Raw genomic sequence first — 18,021 nt, forward strand, 5'->3', positions numbered from 1 at the left:
AATATTTCTTTCTATTTTTAAATGATGTCTCATGTCAAATCCCTTGTATGCGTAGCGTACTTGGCAATAAACAGTTCTGATTCTGATCCACATCATCTGAGGCCTGATGTTGTGATCTGTGTCGGAGGGTATATATCCTGTCTCTCCTGTTGGGGGCGACGTTGAGCCGGTTTCTCCTGCACAAAGAATGTAAAAAAAAAAAGGAACTGATGAAAAAAAGAAAAAGAAAAAAAGAACGACGGACTTGCCTCCAGTTGTCCAAACCTTGCGTCATGGAAAGAGTTACTTTGTTGCAGCGCGCACGGGAATAAACGATAACACCGGCCCGTGGTCTGTGTTGATACTACGGAGCAGGAGATTGCGTAGTTGCTGTTTTTGCTTCTTTTTTTCTTTTTTTTTATGTAGGTGGGGGGTTTGGAGCTGAAGATGCGCAGGAACCTGTTTACAAGGAACACGCAGCAAGTTTGAGTCCTTAAGGGGGGGGGGGGGGTGGGGGGTGAACTACGGAGCGGGGCTCACAATGCGCAGGGAACCCGTCCCTCATCCCTCTGCGGGGCCACTTTGTCCGAAACATGTTGGACTCGAGGATCCCTTCTCCTCTCCGTAGTGAGAACACAAGTGTCCGGATTCCACGCGAGGTCGCAGGTCCTGTTGCTGAGGATTTAAAAAGCACCGACGGTGCTCGTGGAGGAGTTCTTTTGGTGAAACCGGTTTTTGTGTGAGCGCGCGTGTGTGCGTGTGTGTATGTGTTTGAACCTGTTGTGTTTGGGATGTGAAAGGAGGAAGAGAGTCCCTTCTGTCGTGAGGAAGTCGTGGAGCGTTTATAGCTGAAAGTCGTTGTTAGGACTTTAAAGTGGAATAGGCACGAGGACAATAGACCGAGAGCCTCAATGGGCTGAGGATGCAAAGTGTTCACAGTAGGTCTATTTTACACTTGTGTTGTTCTTTTTGGGGTGGTGGGGGGGGAGGCAGATAGAAGTAATAGAGTAACCTAACTGTTGTAAGTTCTGTCAGCAATCTATTTGCTGAAGTTACACTGTGCGGTTGCACACCTGATGCAACAGCTGCCATGTAATTTGAGATGAGTTTAAATATTACAGTGAGCTCCGTGTCAGACGTTTACAACACAGCATGCATCGAGACCGGAGCGTCCACATGAACTAGGCACCATGTGCATGTAGATTTTTTATTTTTTTTGGTTTTCCTTTCGGACCCAGTGGAGCATCAAGATGTCAGCCAAAGCCAAAGCCAAAGCGATCTACACCTTTCAGAGCGAAAACAAGGAGGAGATCAGCATCCAGGAGAACGAGGAGCTGGTCATCTTTGACGAGAACTCGGTGGACGGCTGGTTTCAGGGGGAGAACAGCCGCGGGGAGAAGGGCCTCTTCCCCGCGTCCTATGTGGAAATTATCCGCATGCGCTCGAACTCCAACGTGACGGACTGCTCCATAAGCCCGGCAGGATCCCTGGGAAACGACTCCTCCTATTTCCCCTCGACCCCGAACACCCCGCTGCATTCGCAGCCGAGTTACGACGACGACGACGACGACGACTGGGACGACTGGGACGACCGATCGACCGTGGTGGACGACGGGGACCACGCCAGGAGCCCCGGGGCCAACGGGCACGCCCGCAGCCCGCCGTCCAACAACCCCAATGTGCACTACCGGGCCAAGCCACACATGGAGAGGCAGGACAGCATCTCCAGCTCGAGGAAGGGCAGCATGGTGGGCCGGAACCTGAACAGGTTCTCCAGCTTCGTCCGCTCGGGGGTGGAAGCGTTCGTGTTGGGCGACGTGCCCATGATGGCGAAGATAGCGGAGTCGTACACCATCGAGATGGGCCCCGTGGGGCCCCTGTGGCAGGAGAGCCCGCAGCCTTTCTCCTGCTCCATCGAGGACCCCACGAAACAGACAAAGTTCAAGGGCATCAAGACCTACATTTCGTACCGGGTCACGCCGAGCCACACGCCGCGTCCCGTCTACAGGCGCTACAAACACTTCGACTGGCTGTACAACCGCTTACTGCACAAGTTCACTGTGATCTCCGTGCCTCACCTGCCCGAGAAGCAGGCCACGGGGCGATTCGAGGAGGACTTCATCGAGAAGCGCAAGCGGCGACTGGTACTGTGGATGAACCACATGACCAGCCACCCGGTCCTCTCCCAGTACGAGGGCTTCGAGCACTTCATGATGTGCGCCGACGACAAGCAGTGGAAACTGGGCAAGAGGCGTGCGGAGAAGGACGAGATGGTGGGCGCCCACTTCATGCTGACCCTGCAGATCCCCAACGAGCACCAGGACCTTCAGGACGTGGAGGAGCGCATCGACACCTTCAAGGCCTTTGCCAAGAAAATGGACGACAGCGTGATGCAGCTCACGCACGTCGCCTCAGAGCTGGTGCGTAAGCACCTCGGCGGGTTCAGGAAGGAGTTCCAGCGGCTGGGAAATTCTTTCCAGTCCGTCAGCCTGGCGTTCATGCTGGACCCTCCCCACAGCTCAGAGGCCCTCAACAAAGCAATCTCCCACACGGGCCGCACCTACGAGAACATTGGAGAGATGTTTGCGGAGCAACCTAAGTACGACCTCTTCCACATGCTGGACAAGCTGTCGCTCTACCAAGGCCTGCTCGTCAACTTCCCCGACATCATTCATCTACAGAAAGGTAAGAAATCGCCCACGAGTAGTTTTATTCTGTGAGAGAATCCTCTTGACTTCCTTCCGCATCTGCAACTGTCAATGTAACCAAAAAATGCTAACGGCGATTACATCCGCGATCGACGCAGATGTTTGGATGTATCCTCGGCCTCCCATCTGATTTTAATTCCCGCAGCTTCAGTCATGTTTGAACTGAATGTCCAAAGGCAGCTTCCTCTTTGAATTTAATGAACAGTAACTGATCATCTTTTTCCTCCAGCCACTAGGCCACATAATGAGCTCTTCATTTCGCAGCAATTACAATTGATCAGAGGGGGCAGAGCGGATTATTATTGGACCCAAATGCTCGTTATTGCTGTGTAACAAGTGCTGTAGCGCAGATGGGCGCTTCCAGGTGATCAGCTAGGTCGGGCACACACACACTGGGACTCACGTGCACTCACGTGCACTCACGGCAGCCGGACCGGACATAGAGGGGGAGGGACTTCCTTTAACTGCTCAGGTGGACACAACTCGACTATATCTTCACAAAGCAAATCATTGTTTGCTGCTTAATGCTCTAAATTTCAAATGTAGCACCTTTTAACCTCTGACGTCGTCCTTCCTTTTGGTTCGTTCTGTACCTTTTTAGTGTGTACGGGCATAATTGTGGTTAAAGAGTAACCATTTCCCTCAAACTTGAAACTTACATTCCTGATGTGAATACTACGTGACGGTTGTGTTTCGTGACGTCCGATTTCCATAAACATAATCTTGAAGTGTTGAAGCTCTGCTGAGGTCGGCATGGCAACTCGGGCGGTTTACGTTGGCCCGAGACGGCGGGAGGACGGGCATATGAGCATTCTGTGCCAGCTCTCAAACAAATACCTTTATCAGCCGGTGAGGGAAATGTGCCCTCCGTAAATGTTATCGTTGTTCCTTCAAACAGCTGGCAATCGTTATCGCGGAGGTCATTTGTGATCCAATTCGTCACTCCGTCCACGAATAAATGTGAAAAACAAAGTCATCTGAAGGACATTAAAGGGGACACACACAGCAAATTATGTTATTATTGAAGCCTGGTGGTGTCGGATCGTGGAGATAGTTTTGATTCCACATGCCAAAGTTGTGAAATATCTGGCTCTGAAATATATATATATATATAATTTTTAAATGCCCGGAGCACCACGGAGGAAATTCCATTCACCGACATTATATTGAAGGTGGATATCCCCCAAAATGTCTGCTCGGCTATATGCACAGTAGAAAAATGTGTCCATTTGTACTTTTGGTCAACTGACCTCAAACTTTTAAAAAGAAAAATGTTCTTCCTCATTCAAAAAGGGAAAAAGTTTAATACCACCACTACTTACTCAAGTCGACACAGTCAAGCTTCTGGTGCTTAATGTTAAGCGTCTTGCTGTGTAACTGACATAACTGAGTCAGATTTATGGCTTTATGGCTATTTTTGTACGTTTCCCCCTTATTTTGTGATTGTCGCATGTAGCCAGCCAAACTGTGAATCACAAGTTACATGGCGTCACCTTGAGGGAACACTATCAACGCCAGCAGGAAAGGAAACGAGAGAAAGTTCATTTAAATGTTTCTTTGCAATCATGTTTGGTATTTGTTATATCCCCCACAGGATTTCTTTTGTTGTTGCCAGGATGAAGATAATTATTTTTAAGATGACCAGGTCTTGTGCAGAGGCCAAACGTGTGCTTTATGCCAAGTAAAAACAAAAGTAATTGTTTGCAGCATCTGATATTCCTGAGGAGAACTGACTGTTTAATAACCTTGTGGCAAGTCGTCAACACACCATTTTAAATATGTCATGGATTGCTTGTTTTTGCAGTTTAGCTGTCCTCTCTTTTAGACTTTACTTGCCAAGAGTAGATCTATGTATTGAACCTTGATATCTCCCTGAAAGTTGGCATTAATTCATTAATCTGCTCCGTAGACTCTATTTAGTAGATGTAGTTATCACGAGGCCACCCGTTGGTTTGTGGACTGCGCTGCATTTCCAAACGCATATTGTTTCTTTATACTTTTAGTACACACTGAAGCTGTCCTAACAGTACGTTATGTTGTATGCATTCAGTCGGGACACACTACTTTAGCATAACAGTGCACATTTAAAGAAATATAAATCGGATGGATTCGGGGGTGATGAGGCACTTTAAATTAGCCGATACATTTTCCCAACACTGATGCTGCGTTCACACCAAAAGCGTTGCGAGTAGATTCCATGAATGCACAGACGTGAAAATGGATGCGAATAAAGCGAACTTTCATCCAGACGTAGTCGGTGAAAGTCACCGAGCTGCGTGTAACTACGGGTGATGTTATGGACCCAAACACGAGGGTGTTTGATGTTCCGAAGTATAAAGCATAAATAGTGGTTATTTCTTCCATGGTGGAAATTATAAAACTGTTTCCACAGAGATAAGCCACGCCCCCTCTCCAGCGCAAATAAACCACAAATAGTCGGGCGAGTAGAATCACGCGAATAAAGCGTTGTGAATATTCATGTGAACGCAGCATTACGCATTTAACTCATCCGATATGTTGCCATGCTTCTTGTCTAGCCCTCACAGCGGTGCCGGGGTTAGCCGTTAACATGATTATGGTCTGGAATTCCTCAAATGCGTTCATGATCATCTCCTGCTCGTCAGCGGAGAAAAAAAGAGGCTCTTCCTTTTGAGTCCATTTGTCTTTGTGCTGTTCGCGTGGTTTCGGTGAGCGACGCTTCCCCCTTTTTGAAGTAGGACGGGCACGCGCAACTATCCTGAAAACACAAGTCTGGTTCCAATTAACGGGATTGTTCGAGCCTTTGAGGAACCGAGATAGCCCGAGTTCAATCACCGGGTTCATTTAAGCTGGCTAATAGGACATTTGATCGACTGAGTTGAACCACGTACGAGGAACGGGGGCCCCGGGAGCTTTGCCCCTAGGCTTTGTGGTTATTTTGATTTATTAAAGTCGACAACAAATGCCAACGATTGTTATTTAAAGCTTTTTCTACATCTGGTTGTGTTGGACAACATTTAACATCTGAGATGTTGTTTGTTGATTTTAAAATGCGTATATTCCTCATATTTAAAAAAAAAAAAAAAAAGTATATAATTTGTGAACCTGAAACTTATTGTATTTTATACGGTACTCAACCGTGGCCAAGAAACAACAACTACTGGCGGTGGTGAAGCAGGTTCTTTTGTGGAGGCCTTTATCCTGGGTCTTCCCTGCCGGCCCAATAACTCCCCTTGATGTGACTACAGCTGTGGCAACACTCAGAACACACAGAACTGAGGTCGACCTTTTCCGGTGCACTACTCCTCCTCTTCATTTTCCTCATTGCTTCTTTCCTGCCGGTCTTTGTTCCTTTCACTGAGTTCTATTGGAGCTTAGGAGTTTTTTTTTTTTTTTTAATTTGCACTGTAACTGTGATCCTGGTGAGCATGTGAACTGCAGGAATGTGAACCGTCTTGGAGATAGCGACTGCATGTGGCCTTGATAAAACGGATCTTGGGAGGAATCCTCTCCTTACGTCTCTTTCTCCCATTGTTTTCTCGATACTGTTTTGGGCTTTCGCTCAACTGATTACAAGTGTCTTTTCTTTGTCTCCGTTGTTGCTCAATCTGCAATCAGCCCTGGTTTCAATAGTGGAGAATGTAAAGCCTGACAGGGCCCTGCTGTACTTTGAACCTCTGTCAAAACTAACCCCAAATATCTTTTAACTCATTTGAATACACCTGAAAATGTTGATGTCCAGGGTTTAATTACATGGCATTGTTATAGAATAAAGGGCCTGCGAGGTTTTAGGGTGAGAGGCAGATTTGTAACAATTACTTGTTGGTAATCCTGGAGCTGTATTGTATTGTGTGTCTCTTTTGTGTAATTGTACATAAACTGAGCTGTTGTCTGGCATCAAGCTGAATATATTAAATGCGTAACCCACTGAGGTCACATCGACAGCAGCGGCGTTCGTGTGAGTAAAGCAGATATCGTGTATCTGTAGCTGGCAACAACCCCGGGGACTCTAATCTGAGACAAAAAACACCTCTTGAAGCTTTGACCGAACACAAAAGAGTGAAAACCGAGCCGCCCCGCAGAGAGCGTATCGGTCTGATCCGATACGACGATGAAATGCGAGGCGTTGGCTCTGCGTGCGAAATGGATCTGCATCACCTGTGTGCCCCATGAACGACACGTTGAGCAAGTCAGGCAAAAAAAAAGGTGCAAGTTCATAAAAGACGTACAACCCGAGGGGAAGAAGTCGTGACAAATGTGCAGTGTTATCAAAATAAAAGGCACCAGAGCTTAGTCTGGTGCCTTTTATCTCGACTTTGCTTTGCATTTAGATACGATGGAGAGTGCGGTCGCCTTTTGCCTTCAGCTGATAGTGGGATAAAACCTTCTGCAATCTCCACCCTGAGCATTATTCATTTTGAGAATGAGCGAGCTCCGCTGGGACGCTCCCCCGGCCAGACTTTTAATCTGGACAAGAAGTTATTTGTCCTCCATATGGCAACACATTACAACACCACATGGGAGCTCCATCAGTGTTGAAGGAAAAGACGTCTCGCTGCCAGTTCTAAAAGGAAACGTGCGCGCCGAATGCCCCCTTGATATGTAACAGAGGTCCGTATTTATTGTGCCTGCATTGCACGCACGCACGGGCGCACGTCTTTGCGCGTTTTATCTGAACCGTTCTCGATTATCGTTTAATTTTTCTCAAAGCGCCGACCAGGAGCTCACGCTGTGTTTATATATTGTCTCACAAACGTGGTGCAGATTAACATTCCACACACTGGTTGCGACACGCAAGAAAAAGAAGAAAAAAACTGCACCGTCAGCAGGTAGGATGATAAACCTCGGGCCCAGTTCTGCGCACCCTCCTGGACATCGATTGCACATTTATTTTGTCATGGCCGCCCGTCGCTTTTCTACGGTAGCGATGGAGAGAGAACGTTTTTTTTTCTCTCTCTCTCTCTCTCCGGTTTGCTCGCTCATAAATCTGGACGAAGGCCGAGGCCCTCGTCTTCACACTAACTGTCAATCCTCTGCATTCCTGTCTGTGCTGGCCCAGTTTCACACTGAAGGGGATTACAGATGTCTCCAAGGACTGAGCCTTTCGCCTCCCTCCTCCACTGAGATTTAGTGGTAAAGTGTCATTAAGCTGAATAAGGCCTGAGGTAAGAGAGGAGTTAGCTTTTAATATTCTGTTCCGCTCCCGGAGAATAACTGGAATTGGATAAAACATTCGATACCTTTTTCAGTGTTCAACGCAGTGCGATACGCCACCACCGTGTGAACAAAAGCTGTGTTTCACAAAGGAGTGTCAGCTGATTGAAACTGGGCACGGTCTGTAGCTATTAAGGCCACTTGTAGACAAACAATAGTTCTTGCTAAAAATGCAGCTTCCTCATTCCTTTCCACGGTACGACTGCATTGGCGTAGCCCAAGTTGAACCGCGCTCAACGTTTTTTTTGCCTCGCAGCGATGCGCGGTGTTTGTGCACACACTGAAGTGGCCAAATAAAGTGCGCGTGTATGCCAATTCGCAACTCCACTGATCCTTTTTTGTTCCAGTTTCCAGGTCAAGTAGGCATGTGTGATGTGTTAATGCTGCTTAACCGCAGTCTGACAGCCTGCTGAAGCGTGACACGTCAAAGAAATATGTTTTTCACTCGGTAAGATTTCTGGAAATGGGATGTCATATTTAGGCCTTTCAAGAGAAAACTGAATGTGAGCTATATATGGAAGTGGTGTGTCTCGTATGCTAAACAGTAGATTTAAGGTAGAACAAGATTGTCCAAGATGCATTGTCTAAAGTAGAGTTTACATTGTCGGCATTGTCTAAGCTCCTGTATCTCACTAAAATGTTACGTGTTTGGTGATTTGTACCTTATATTAATTGTTCTAACATATCTTGTAACAATTAGGCAAATATACTTATTTCTTGAGCAGATGTGGTTTGTGGTATAGCCTCACAGCTGGAGGCCTTCTGTGTGCAGTTTGCATGAGCCCTCTCTGCTTGTAGAAGGGACTGGGTGTGTAAGTCCATGTTCGGCCTTGTGAAAGACTGGCAACCTGTCCAGGGTGTACACCTCTTGCTCAGTGCACGCTGGTATAGACTTGAACAGGGGTTATGGAGGTGGCCTCTCCAAGTCCCTGCGTTGTTATGAATAAACGGAAAATGGAAGTCATCAAAAGGCATCTGCATTTGCTCATGTTTTGATCAATTCATCCTTTAGCATTGGTTAGCTCACAAAGAAACCCTAAAACTAAAACGTTGCCTTCTTTGTCACGTTCGAAGGGAGCTTTTAACCCGTCAGCGTCCCACTCTTCTCCCTCCCCTGACAGGAATGAAGCTTTTAACTGTCGGGAAGAGTCTGGGTGTCTGCCAGTGGAGCTGTAGTCATGGCAGCGCTGACAAGATGCTCGGGGGTTGGCATGGAGACGCCCTTCCTCAGAGGAGAGGACATTGTTAGCTGTTGCATTCTCTGGCTTTTTTTTCGTGTGCGTCGCGAAGCAGCGCATCATAAAAGTCGGGACCATGGAAAACCCAGTGGCTTCATAAGAATCGGCCAAACATCATTCTAGGCCTCTCTAAAGTTATTGCAACAGTTCTTGGTAGACAAACATTACAGGGCAAATAAACAGAGAAAATCATCCATCTGTTCCAGAGCAAAAGGATTAATCAAATGTCAACATCGGAAAAAAAGAACAGAACGCCTTTTAGACCCAGTGGGATCATTATGACCCAAGACAATTGTGATGTAACATTGTGATGTCCTTTTTTACTTGATGTGTGATGACATAATAGCTTAACAAATATTTTGGCTCTATATCCAGTCCCACTTTTTGATTTCTCTGTGATAAACCCCCGTTTGTTCATACGAAACATAAGCTGAAAAGGGATGAAATAAATCCCATTGCGGAGGAATGTTGTAAGACACACATTAGTGGCGAACATGTCTGAAAGGAGTGTCGATTTTTAACTGTATAATAGTTGTACATCAGTTTGTCCGTGCACATATATATAAAACATATGTTGCATGGCTTGAATCGAGAGCTTCCATTGGGGCTATGGGAAGCTAAATGAGTTTATTTCTTTGGCTGTCATGGTCAAGAAAGTAGTAGATGTGCACAAAAGTAATATCAAGCCTGCAGAGGAAGTTGACTGATCGCAGATTGTGAGCATTTCTGGTAACTAATTCCCTGTGCAGACTGGAGAGGGTGGTTCTGTTTTGAACATTCCTCATCCCTGAAGTAATAAAATAAAAAATAAAAGAATAGGGAATATTTGTTTCAGTGTTCCGTCGCTAATTAGCCTCCCAAAGTAAAATGGAACATTGATTTGGACTTAAATCGGTTGTGAGCACATTCCAGCTCAGGACAAACTCCAGCTCTGGTTTTATCTGTGTATCTGATTGGCTGGTGTAAACACCATTACCTAATGTTAGCTTACTCAGCAGCAGTAGGGTTTTTTATGTTTGTGTATCTTCAAGGCTCTTAAGACCCACATTAAACACGGGCAGATATCCTTTTGACCCTGTCATGCATTCTGCGTCTCAGTTTTTCTTCCTCTCCTCTCTCCTAAAGCCTCTTTCCTCAGTATTTTGAGCTCTTCCATACATCTCGTGTGCTGTCTTTTTTCTCCTTTCTTTCATTTTCAGCTTTCCTCTCCTCCTTTCCATCAGGCTCACATCATGTCATTATCGCTACGCCGACGACACACAGCTTTACATCTCCACCAAATCCATCACACCCACCACCTACTTCACCATCGGCAACTGCCTCACAGATATAAAGACCTGGATGCAAGCCAACTTCCTCGAACTTAACAGCGACAAATCCTAAATCCTCATCATCCACATCCACCAAAATCGTCAACAAACTACAATACATCCAGAATTCAGCTACTCGTCTCCTCTCCCACTCCCGCACTGGGAGTGCACCATTAATGCCAATAGCTAGCTCTCGGGGCTAAGGCTTGTGTACCTCTTCAAAAACGTATTGTTTTTAATAAAATGTTGTACAATCCTGAGATGTTAATAGCCACAGAGAAAAAAGAAAAAAGACCAGAGAGGTATTGCGACAGATTAAAGCTAGCATGTTTTTGACCTGCAAGGGTGTTAGCTGTTAGCTCACCAGCTAGATTAGAGCTAGCATGTTTTTGACTTGCAAGGGTGTTAGCTGTTAGCTCACCAGCTAGATTAGAGCTAGCATGTTTTTGACTTGCAAGGGAGTTAGCTGTTAGCTCACCAGCTAGATTAGCGCTAGCATGTTTTTGACTTGCAAGGGTGTTAGCGGTTAGCTCACCAGCTAACCCGACACGTTATCCGTTGCCGCCTTAAAATGGAACGTGTAAGCTCTACAACATGGGACGTCACCAACGTGCTAAGCGTTCACGTGCTAGGCGTTCAAGTGCTAACGTCGTGTGAGCACTATTGCTGTGCAACGGCAACGTGGTTAATTGCACTAAGGCTAACAATCTAGCAAGCTGGCGAGCAGGTAGGGTCCAGGAAATAAAGGCATATAACGAAAGAAGTAAAAGGAGGTTTCATATGGACTCTTCTCGTGAATACAGTAAACACGACCCGATTTTAAAAAGGCAACATACGTCAGTAAGCATCTGGTTTGCCACTGTCTGGTGTGAACACTGGAAAATAACACTTGGTAGAGTCAATATGTTTCAGCCTTTGTGTGGTGTCGTTGATATTTTCGTTTACTTATTGAGAGATGAAGAGGGAACAAACGCCTCATCGGTTCACTGTGGTGCTTGACTCAGACGTCAACAGCCCCCTCCACACACGCACACACACTCACACACACACACACCCTCACTAATGCTTCGTGTTTTGTGGTGGCGAGCCTCATTTGTCCTCAGTCCGATGTGAATAACATCCACTAATCTTACTCAGTCACGTTAGGTCTTCCTATGTTTGAAGTCTTTGAACCACATTCACAGATTCGTTTATTTTACAATACACTGATGAGTCATTCCTATTACGCAAATTCGAAAAACCACACCACGTTTTCTCTTCAGTAGTTGGACATTGAAGCAGTTTTTGGGTTTGAGACTTAACGGTGTTTCAACTTGATTGTTTAATAGGAATGTGTTTGGCTATTTCAGTCACTTTATACACCAAACCATAGCACATTATCTTCATAAATATGTGTACCGGTACCTTTTTTCTAGGTGAGACATTTAGCCCAGTTACAGGTCTTACAGGGAAAAAAAGGGTGTGTTATATGGTGTACTTTGCAGCACTTTGCAGCAGTGAAGTTAATGGCTATGCCTTCCTCGTACTGTTCACACACATTAAACTCACACACCTCTAGAGGATTGTGACGCAATAAGCAATAAGTTTCCCATGTGTTCAATTAACCTGCAACTTTTGAAGCAGCATATCTGGATTTTTTTTAATGATGGGGTCATTTCAGTTCATTCCAAATAACAATTTCCTAATTTCTTAGTTTGGGAAAGAAATTATATTTATTTTGCAAAAAGTGCCAATTAGTTTGTAGGAAAACTTAACGGTTCATAGCACAAACACAAGCTACACGTTGTTTTGGGATTGCAGCTTGATGGCTAACCCCCACTCTAACTGTTGATACTAGCACAACATATCAGCTCATGTTATGTTGATTGATGCATTCAGGCCAGCTGATTTAAACAAACCAAAGAGGCTCAACTCCAGTTTAATGACGCCTCCACTTTGGGATTGAACAGGAAGAATAATTGATTCAGTCGTTACAGGAAGCCATGGTCCCAGATGAGAATTAAATAAAAGCAGAACACACTTCGCTTGAAACTTCTGTGTGCAACTGTTTTGGATCTTAGAAGGATTTTGATGAAAAATAATAATGCTGGCTTTGCTTAAAAAAGGAGCACAGTCATAGGGAAGTGGGAGAGGTCATCAACACTATACACAAGCACGCTGTAAACAAATACAACAAATCTTAAGGGGGGGGGGGGGCTTCCGTTCTCAGTTTGTGTCAAATGGATAGAAGCTGGATGAAGTGATGCACTTCCCGAATGCATCACCGCAGTGACCTCGGGAAGGAGGAATTCATGCCCGAGTTCAATTCCCCGAAGGGTTGTGGCCATAATTAATCTTGACTATCCTCATTCTTGTTCCCTCTCTCAGACACACAAACGATACAATTATAAATAATTCTGGGACTATAATGTCCCCACGGGTTTTCCCTCAGACTTTCATACTTTTGGTATGATCACGAAGCAGGTATTTAATTTGCATTCGATGCGGTTATGAAAAGGTCTTACTTGGATTTAACTCAGCGAGCCCTGTCGACAACCTATACTGGAAGGCCTTATTTGTGTTTTTAGCTCCCCTGCGCCCTGTTGTTCCCTCTTCCCTCCCTCCTTGGTATCTACCCAGCACAGACACCCATGAAGCTGTCACATGTGAAATAGTTCAACTCTCTCTTTGGTCGCCTGGTTGGGCAAGATAAACAAATCCGGCGACTCTCCAGACCACCGGCCATTTATCATAAAGTCAGCGTGGTGAGAAGAGGCAGAAAGCCCTTCGTGGGAAAGAGTTTTTAAAAAATTTATAATAGTAGGAAACTTACACTGCTTTGCTTTTTTTGGAGCTTGTATTTTCAGCTTTTAATAGTAGCGGTATTTTTTTGCGAGCAGATTTAGCTGCGAGGATGAGCACATGACGCTTTCTTTGTGACGAGATTTTGCATGATCTAAAAAAAACGTTGATTCAACCCCCTCGTACACACACACACACACACACACACACACACACACACACACACACACACACACACACACACACACACACAACCACGAGCTCCTTTCCTTTCATGTCCCACATACATGCTATCTGGTGATGCACATTCTCCTCTCATGTGGAAAACAGAATACATGAATGTAGGTCACCGCCTCAGACTATACGGTCCACACTCCTCCTTCGCTGCAACCGACTGAAAGTGCTGTTCATGCTTTCCCAGACTTCTGCCAGGAATTCCATGCGAAGTCAAGCGGCGGCATGAACTCACAGATACAGTTAATGGATAAAACCTGCAGCCTGCAGCAGATGAAGTAACAACTGGCGTGTGCAAACTAGTCCTGCTGGCGAGCTTATTTGCGTGTCTGAGAGCAGTCGGAGACGGGAAGAAGACTGATCTCGACGCCGACTCGCTAATCTGGTGGGAAAAAAGCAGAGCGGCGACATGCCATTCGTCCGCCATGTTCTTTCCCCTGGAAAGTGACGTCACGCTCAGCCCGCGCTGACTGTGGTCACAACTTGTCGGCAACATACCGAATCTAGACGTTTGGTTTGCAACTGAAAGAAAAAGTAATTGTTTCTGAGTGAATTTCTGGGGGTGTGGGGGGCAAAGTTACTCTATTGGTCTAGCTGAGTGCCATGGAGGAGTTATTGGATTACTACAGCAGTTTATATATATATATATATATATATATATATATATATATATATATATATATATATATATATATATATTACACAGACCCACCCAAAGCCCACAGAGCAATTAAAACTTTTATTACAACTTTTGTGACAGGGTTTATTATGTTTGTGCTTTTCATCAGGAGCACATTTTACTGCTTTTCAGAAAACTCATCGCTGACATCTTATTGGGGCGTACTCTCCAAGTTGACGGTGACATTTAAAAAAAAAAAAAGGTCCGTTCAACCAGATTCAACATAATCGTTTTGGGGTTCATCTGCCTCCTTTTAAAATTGGTTTTGAAGGCTCGCAGCATAAATGAATGACAGCAATCAGTGTCTTTTGTTGCAGTTGCGAAGACGGTTGGGCGATCTGTGGATTATCCACAGCAACTATTGCATCATGCTTGTGTAAAGACACCTTGCAGTTCAATGTTTTTACACGCACACAAGTCTTAAAATCTTAAGTAAAGAAAACCTAAATATCTCAAATGAAACTCAAACTACCTGCATGGCTTAGATACCACCACGTGATTGCATTCGTGGCCTTCTCACAAGCTGTGCAAGTAAAAACAGAACTATCTGCATCACCACATACCGCTGGAGATGAATTAGATTAGTTTTTTGTTTTTTTTTATGCCTGCTGCTTGTTTCCCAATACGCGAGATGAGGATTTTATTTTTTGCAAATGTGGCACAAATGTCCACTTGGACTCACGGATGAACTGAATAGAATCCCGTGGTCAAAGGTCACTGAGACCTCCCAAAACACATTTTGGCCATAAGTCGAGAATTTATATACTAATTATGGGATAGAATGATGAAAAATAGAGCTGTAAACTGCGACTTGACTGGATGGCGTATAACCGCATTATCTGGACGACCTTTTAACCTGCTTTAATGTTTGTGTGGAAACGGGTTACCAAAAAAATAATATCACAGTTTTTTTTTAGAATAATATTCTTCTGCTTCACCCAGGTGCCTTTGCCAAGGTGAAGGAGAGCCAGCGGATGAGCGACGAAGGGAAAATGGACCAGGACGAGGCCGACGGCATCAGGAAACGCTGCCGGACGGTCGGGTTCGCCCTCCAGGCCGAGATGAGCCACTTCCACCAGCAGAGAGAGGTGGACTTCAAAGACATGATGCAGGCCTACCTCACGGAGCAGATCGCCTTCTACCAGCGCGTCGTCCAGCAACTGGAGCGCTCCCTGCGCATGTACGACTCTCTGTGAAGACGCCGAACCGCTGTCCGGTTCAAGATGCCAAAAACAACAACAACAACAACAACAACGACAACGACACACAAACGAGAAAGAAAGATCCAAGTCTTTTGACTCTTTCATCGAGGCGTTTTGTGTTCGTCGTGTTTGGTTCAGTTGGAAAAAGACTTTAAATTAAGCGATAGTTACTGAAAAAAAAAAAAAAGAAGTATAAAACACATACAGTCTTTCACTTTGATGGATTCAAAGTCACTTTTTTCTTTCTTTTTTTTAAAGACCTACTGTACCTTTTTTATTCCTGTAATACACATCCCATTAGGCAATATCGCAGCATATTGTTTATCTGACATAATTTAATGTGTTTGTAACTATAGGTTTCAGACTCATAGCGAATCTGTAGTAGATTGTTCTAAAGTGTAACGCCATGAAACGGGTCCTGTTTTGAAATTGTCCCCTTCTCTCAAACATCATGCACTTTGGCTTCTGTTTTTTTTAACCCCCCCCCCCCCCAATATATTTTGGTTTATTTACCAACATCTGATAAACAATCCGGATTAAAAATCAGGTTAGACTTACTTATACCGCGTAAATCAGCTTTTTTCTTTTCGCGCTTTTCATGCATTAAGTGCCTTTTAAGTGCTTGTGCGTACGTGTGCGTACGTGTGTGTCTTAAATCAACTGCTACGCTGATCAATTCCCATTTTTTAGCTTAGCATGAAGACTGGAAAAAGGGGGACGCAGCTAGCGTGTCTCTGTCCGACGCTTATCTAATACTTACTGATTCAAAATGTTTTATTTCATTTGTTTAAACCTGTAAAAAGAAAGTGTAAAAAGTGTAAAAACTTTAATTAGTTTGGTTTTTTGGGGGGTTTTTTTTTCACCGAGTTGGCTGTTTCCCCCACGTTTCCAGGCATTATGCTAAGCTAAGCTAACAAGCTGCTGGCTAGAGCCAAGAACAAAAGCAAATAGGCATATTTCCCAAACTGTTTGACGTATTCCTTTATTAATAATACCGCGATGTGTCACTTTTTCTACACATTTCGTGTCCTGATTCCGCCCCTTTGAATGAGATTTAAGTGACCGCGAGGATCCGAGTCGCACTCTTCACTGCCTGAACGAGACGCTTATAACTAAATAAGAGTTGTTCCAGTGACATTACTCACCCGGTTTAACAAGAGAAAAACAAAAAAAATCCATGGCAACCTGCGGTTTGACGAGGCTATCTTTAGCGCCGCGCTAACCTATTTATGTGGAGTCTGCTTCTGCAATTATAAGCATTACCTCAACACGCGTATGTGAGCTCGACACGCTCCTCAAGCCCGGGTTTGTTCCTCAGTGGTGGAACACGGACTCTTCAGTTTTGGGATTTATCTCTCGGTGGGTGAAACGTGAAAAGGAAACATTATTTTGTGACCTCTCTGCCCATTTGTGTTTGTGTGGTTATTCACAAAAATGTGAAGTTAGAGTCTTATTATGGTTCTCTCTCAACAAAGAAGTGCTGATTCAGTGCAGGCTTCTCAGTAAACAAATGGTTTGTGTGCGTGTGTGTGTGTGTGTGTGTGTGCGTGACTCAGATATGTGTCAGTCCACATCTGCAGCCTTTAACTCTTTGTTGTCTCTGCTTGTTGTTTCCGTTTATTTTTTTTTAACAACCCCTTTGCTGTTCATACTCCGAGACCAAAGAAGTAAGACATTTTCTACTGGGCTTCCTATTTTTTTGTTTTTTTTAATGTGTAGTCCGTTAGGTTGAAGTGAAATTGAATGTTCTCTTCTGGTTTTGTCATTTAATCTGTTCAACTCTGAGGAAAATGTGAAAGGGAGCATTTGGAAGAAAACAAAACAAAAACAAAAACATTCCACAAAGAAACTGTAAAGGACACCAAATGAGAAGACATATTTTTAGGCGAACGAAAAAAAGACATGCAAGGTGCAAAAAGGAAAAACTTTCAAAGAGGCGCTCGATTAGGGTTTCATAACTACATTTTCCTCTCATGTTCCAAAAGCAGCATGACAAGTAAAATGCCAGACATTTCACACAGGTGGCTGCTTCTTGACATGGACGTGTGACCGCGTGAGTTGCAGGAATTTCAGTCTCTGAAATAACAGATGGTGATTTTCCAGAAGTACTTTGTCACTCGATTTAAGGGAAGGGGACCGACATATTTTCCTTTTTTAAATAAAAGTAATGAGGGCGATCGCCTGCTGTCTTTCTCTTCTTTGTGGATTTGTACAGCGATACTGTGAGGGTTTTTTTTTTTTCCCCCTCATGCAGACGTCATTATATAGACTGTACTATACTGTTTTTATAGTTGGAAAATGTGAGCGTCGTATTGTAGCGGTTCGTATCTGGAAACCAAATGCTATCACACGACTTCCAGGGATCTTTGAACCTTTTATTTAAAGCTCCGGAAACAGAAGGCAGAGTAACGATTAAACAGAAGGCTGGCAGGTTAAACTGGGACAGGTGGGGTCTGAGAACATGTGCAAGGTGTGTCTGGAAGGGAGGAGCCTAAATAGGGACTTGATTAGTCATCAGAGGCAGGTGAGTGAACAGGTGAAGGGAGTTAGACTAACGAGGTGGGAGTGGCTGACAAATAGAGCGAGGAGGGTGTGGAGCTGAACTGTGACACATGTTTTATTTACGATTGCCCATATGACTCCTCTCCTTTATCCACAAGCATAGAAATCGAGGTCTGAATACTGAATAAAGCAGAC

At 44.6% G+C, this 18,021-nt stretch overlaps 1 protein-coding gene across 1 annotated transcript; it reads left to right on the forward strand.

The window, feature by feature from the left end:
• Nucleotides 1–212: 212 nt before the first annotated feature.
• On the forward strand, nucleotides 213–17,208 carry snx33 (sorting nexin 33). Its single transcript, XM_034535231.1, has 3 exons — nucleotides 213–917; nucleotides 1,218–2,664; nucleotides 15,065–17,208. Exons 2-3 carry the CDS (start codon nucleotides 1,230–1,232, stop codon nucleotides 15,316–15,318), a joined length of 1,689 nt encoding a protein of 562 aa, XP_034391122.1. The 5' UTR covers nucleotides 213–917; nucleotides 1,218–1,229; the 3' UTR covers nucleotides 15,319–17,208.
• The last annotated feature ends 813 nt before the right edge of the window (nucleotides 17,209–18,021 follow it).

The sequence above is a fragment of the Cyclopterus lumpus genome, chromosome 6 (genome assembly GCF_009769545.1).
Source record: "Cyclopterus lumpus isolate fCycLum1 chromosome 6, fCycLum1.pri, whole genome shotgun sequence".
Taxonomy (NCBI): domain Eukaryota; kingdom Metazoa; phylum Chordata; class Actinopteri; order Perciformes; family Cyclopteridae; genus Cyclopterus; species Cyclopterus lumpus.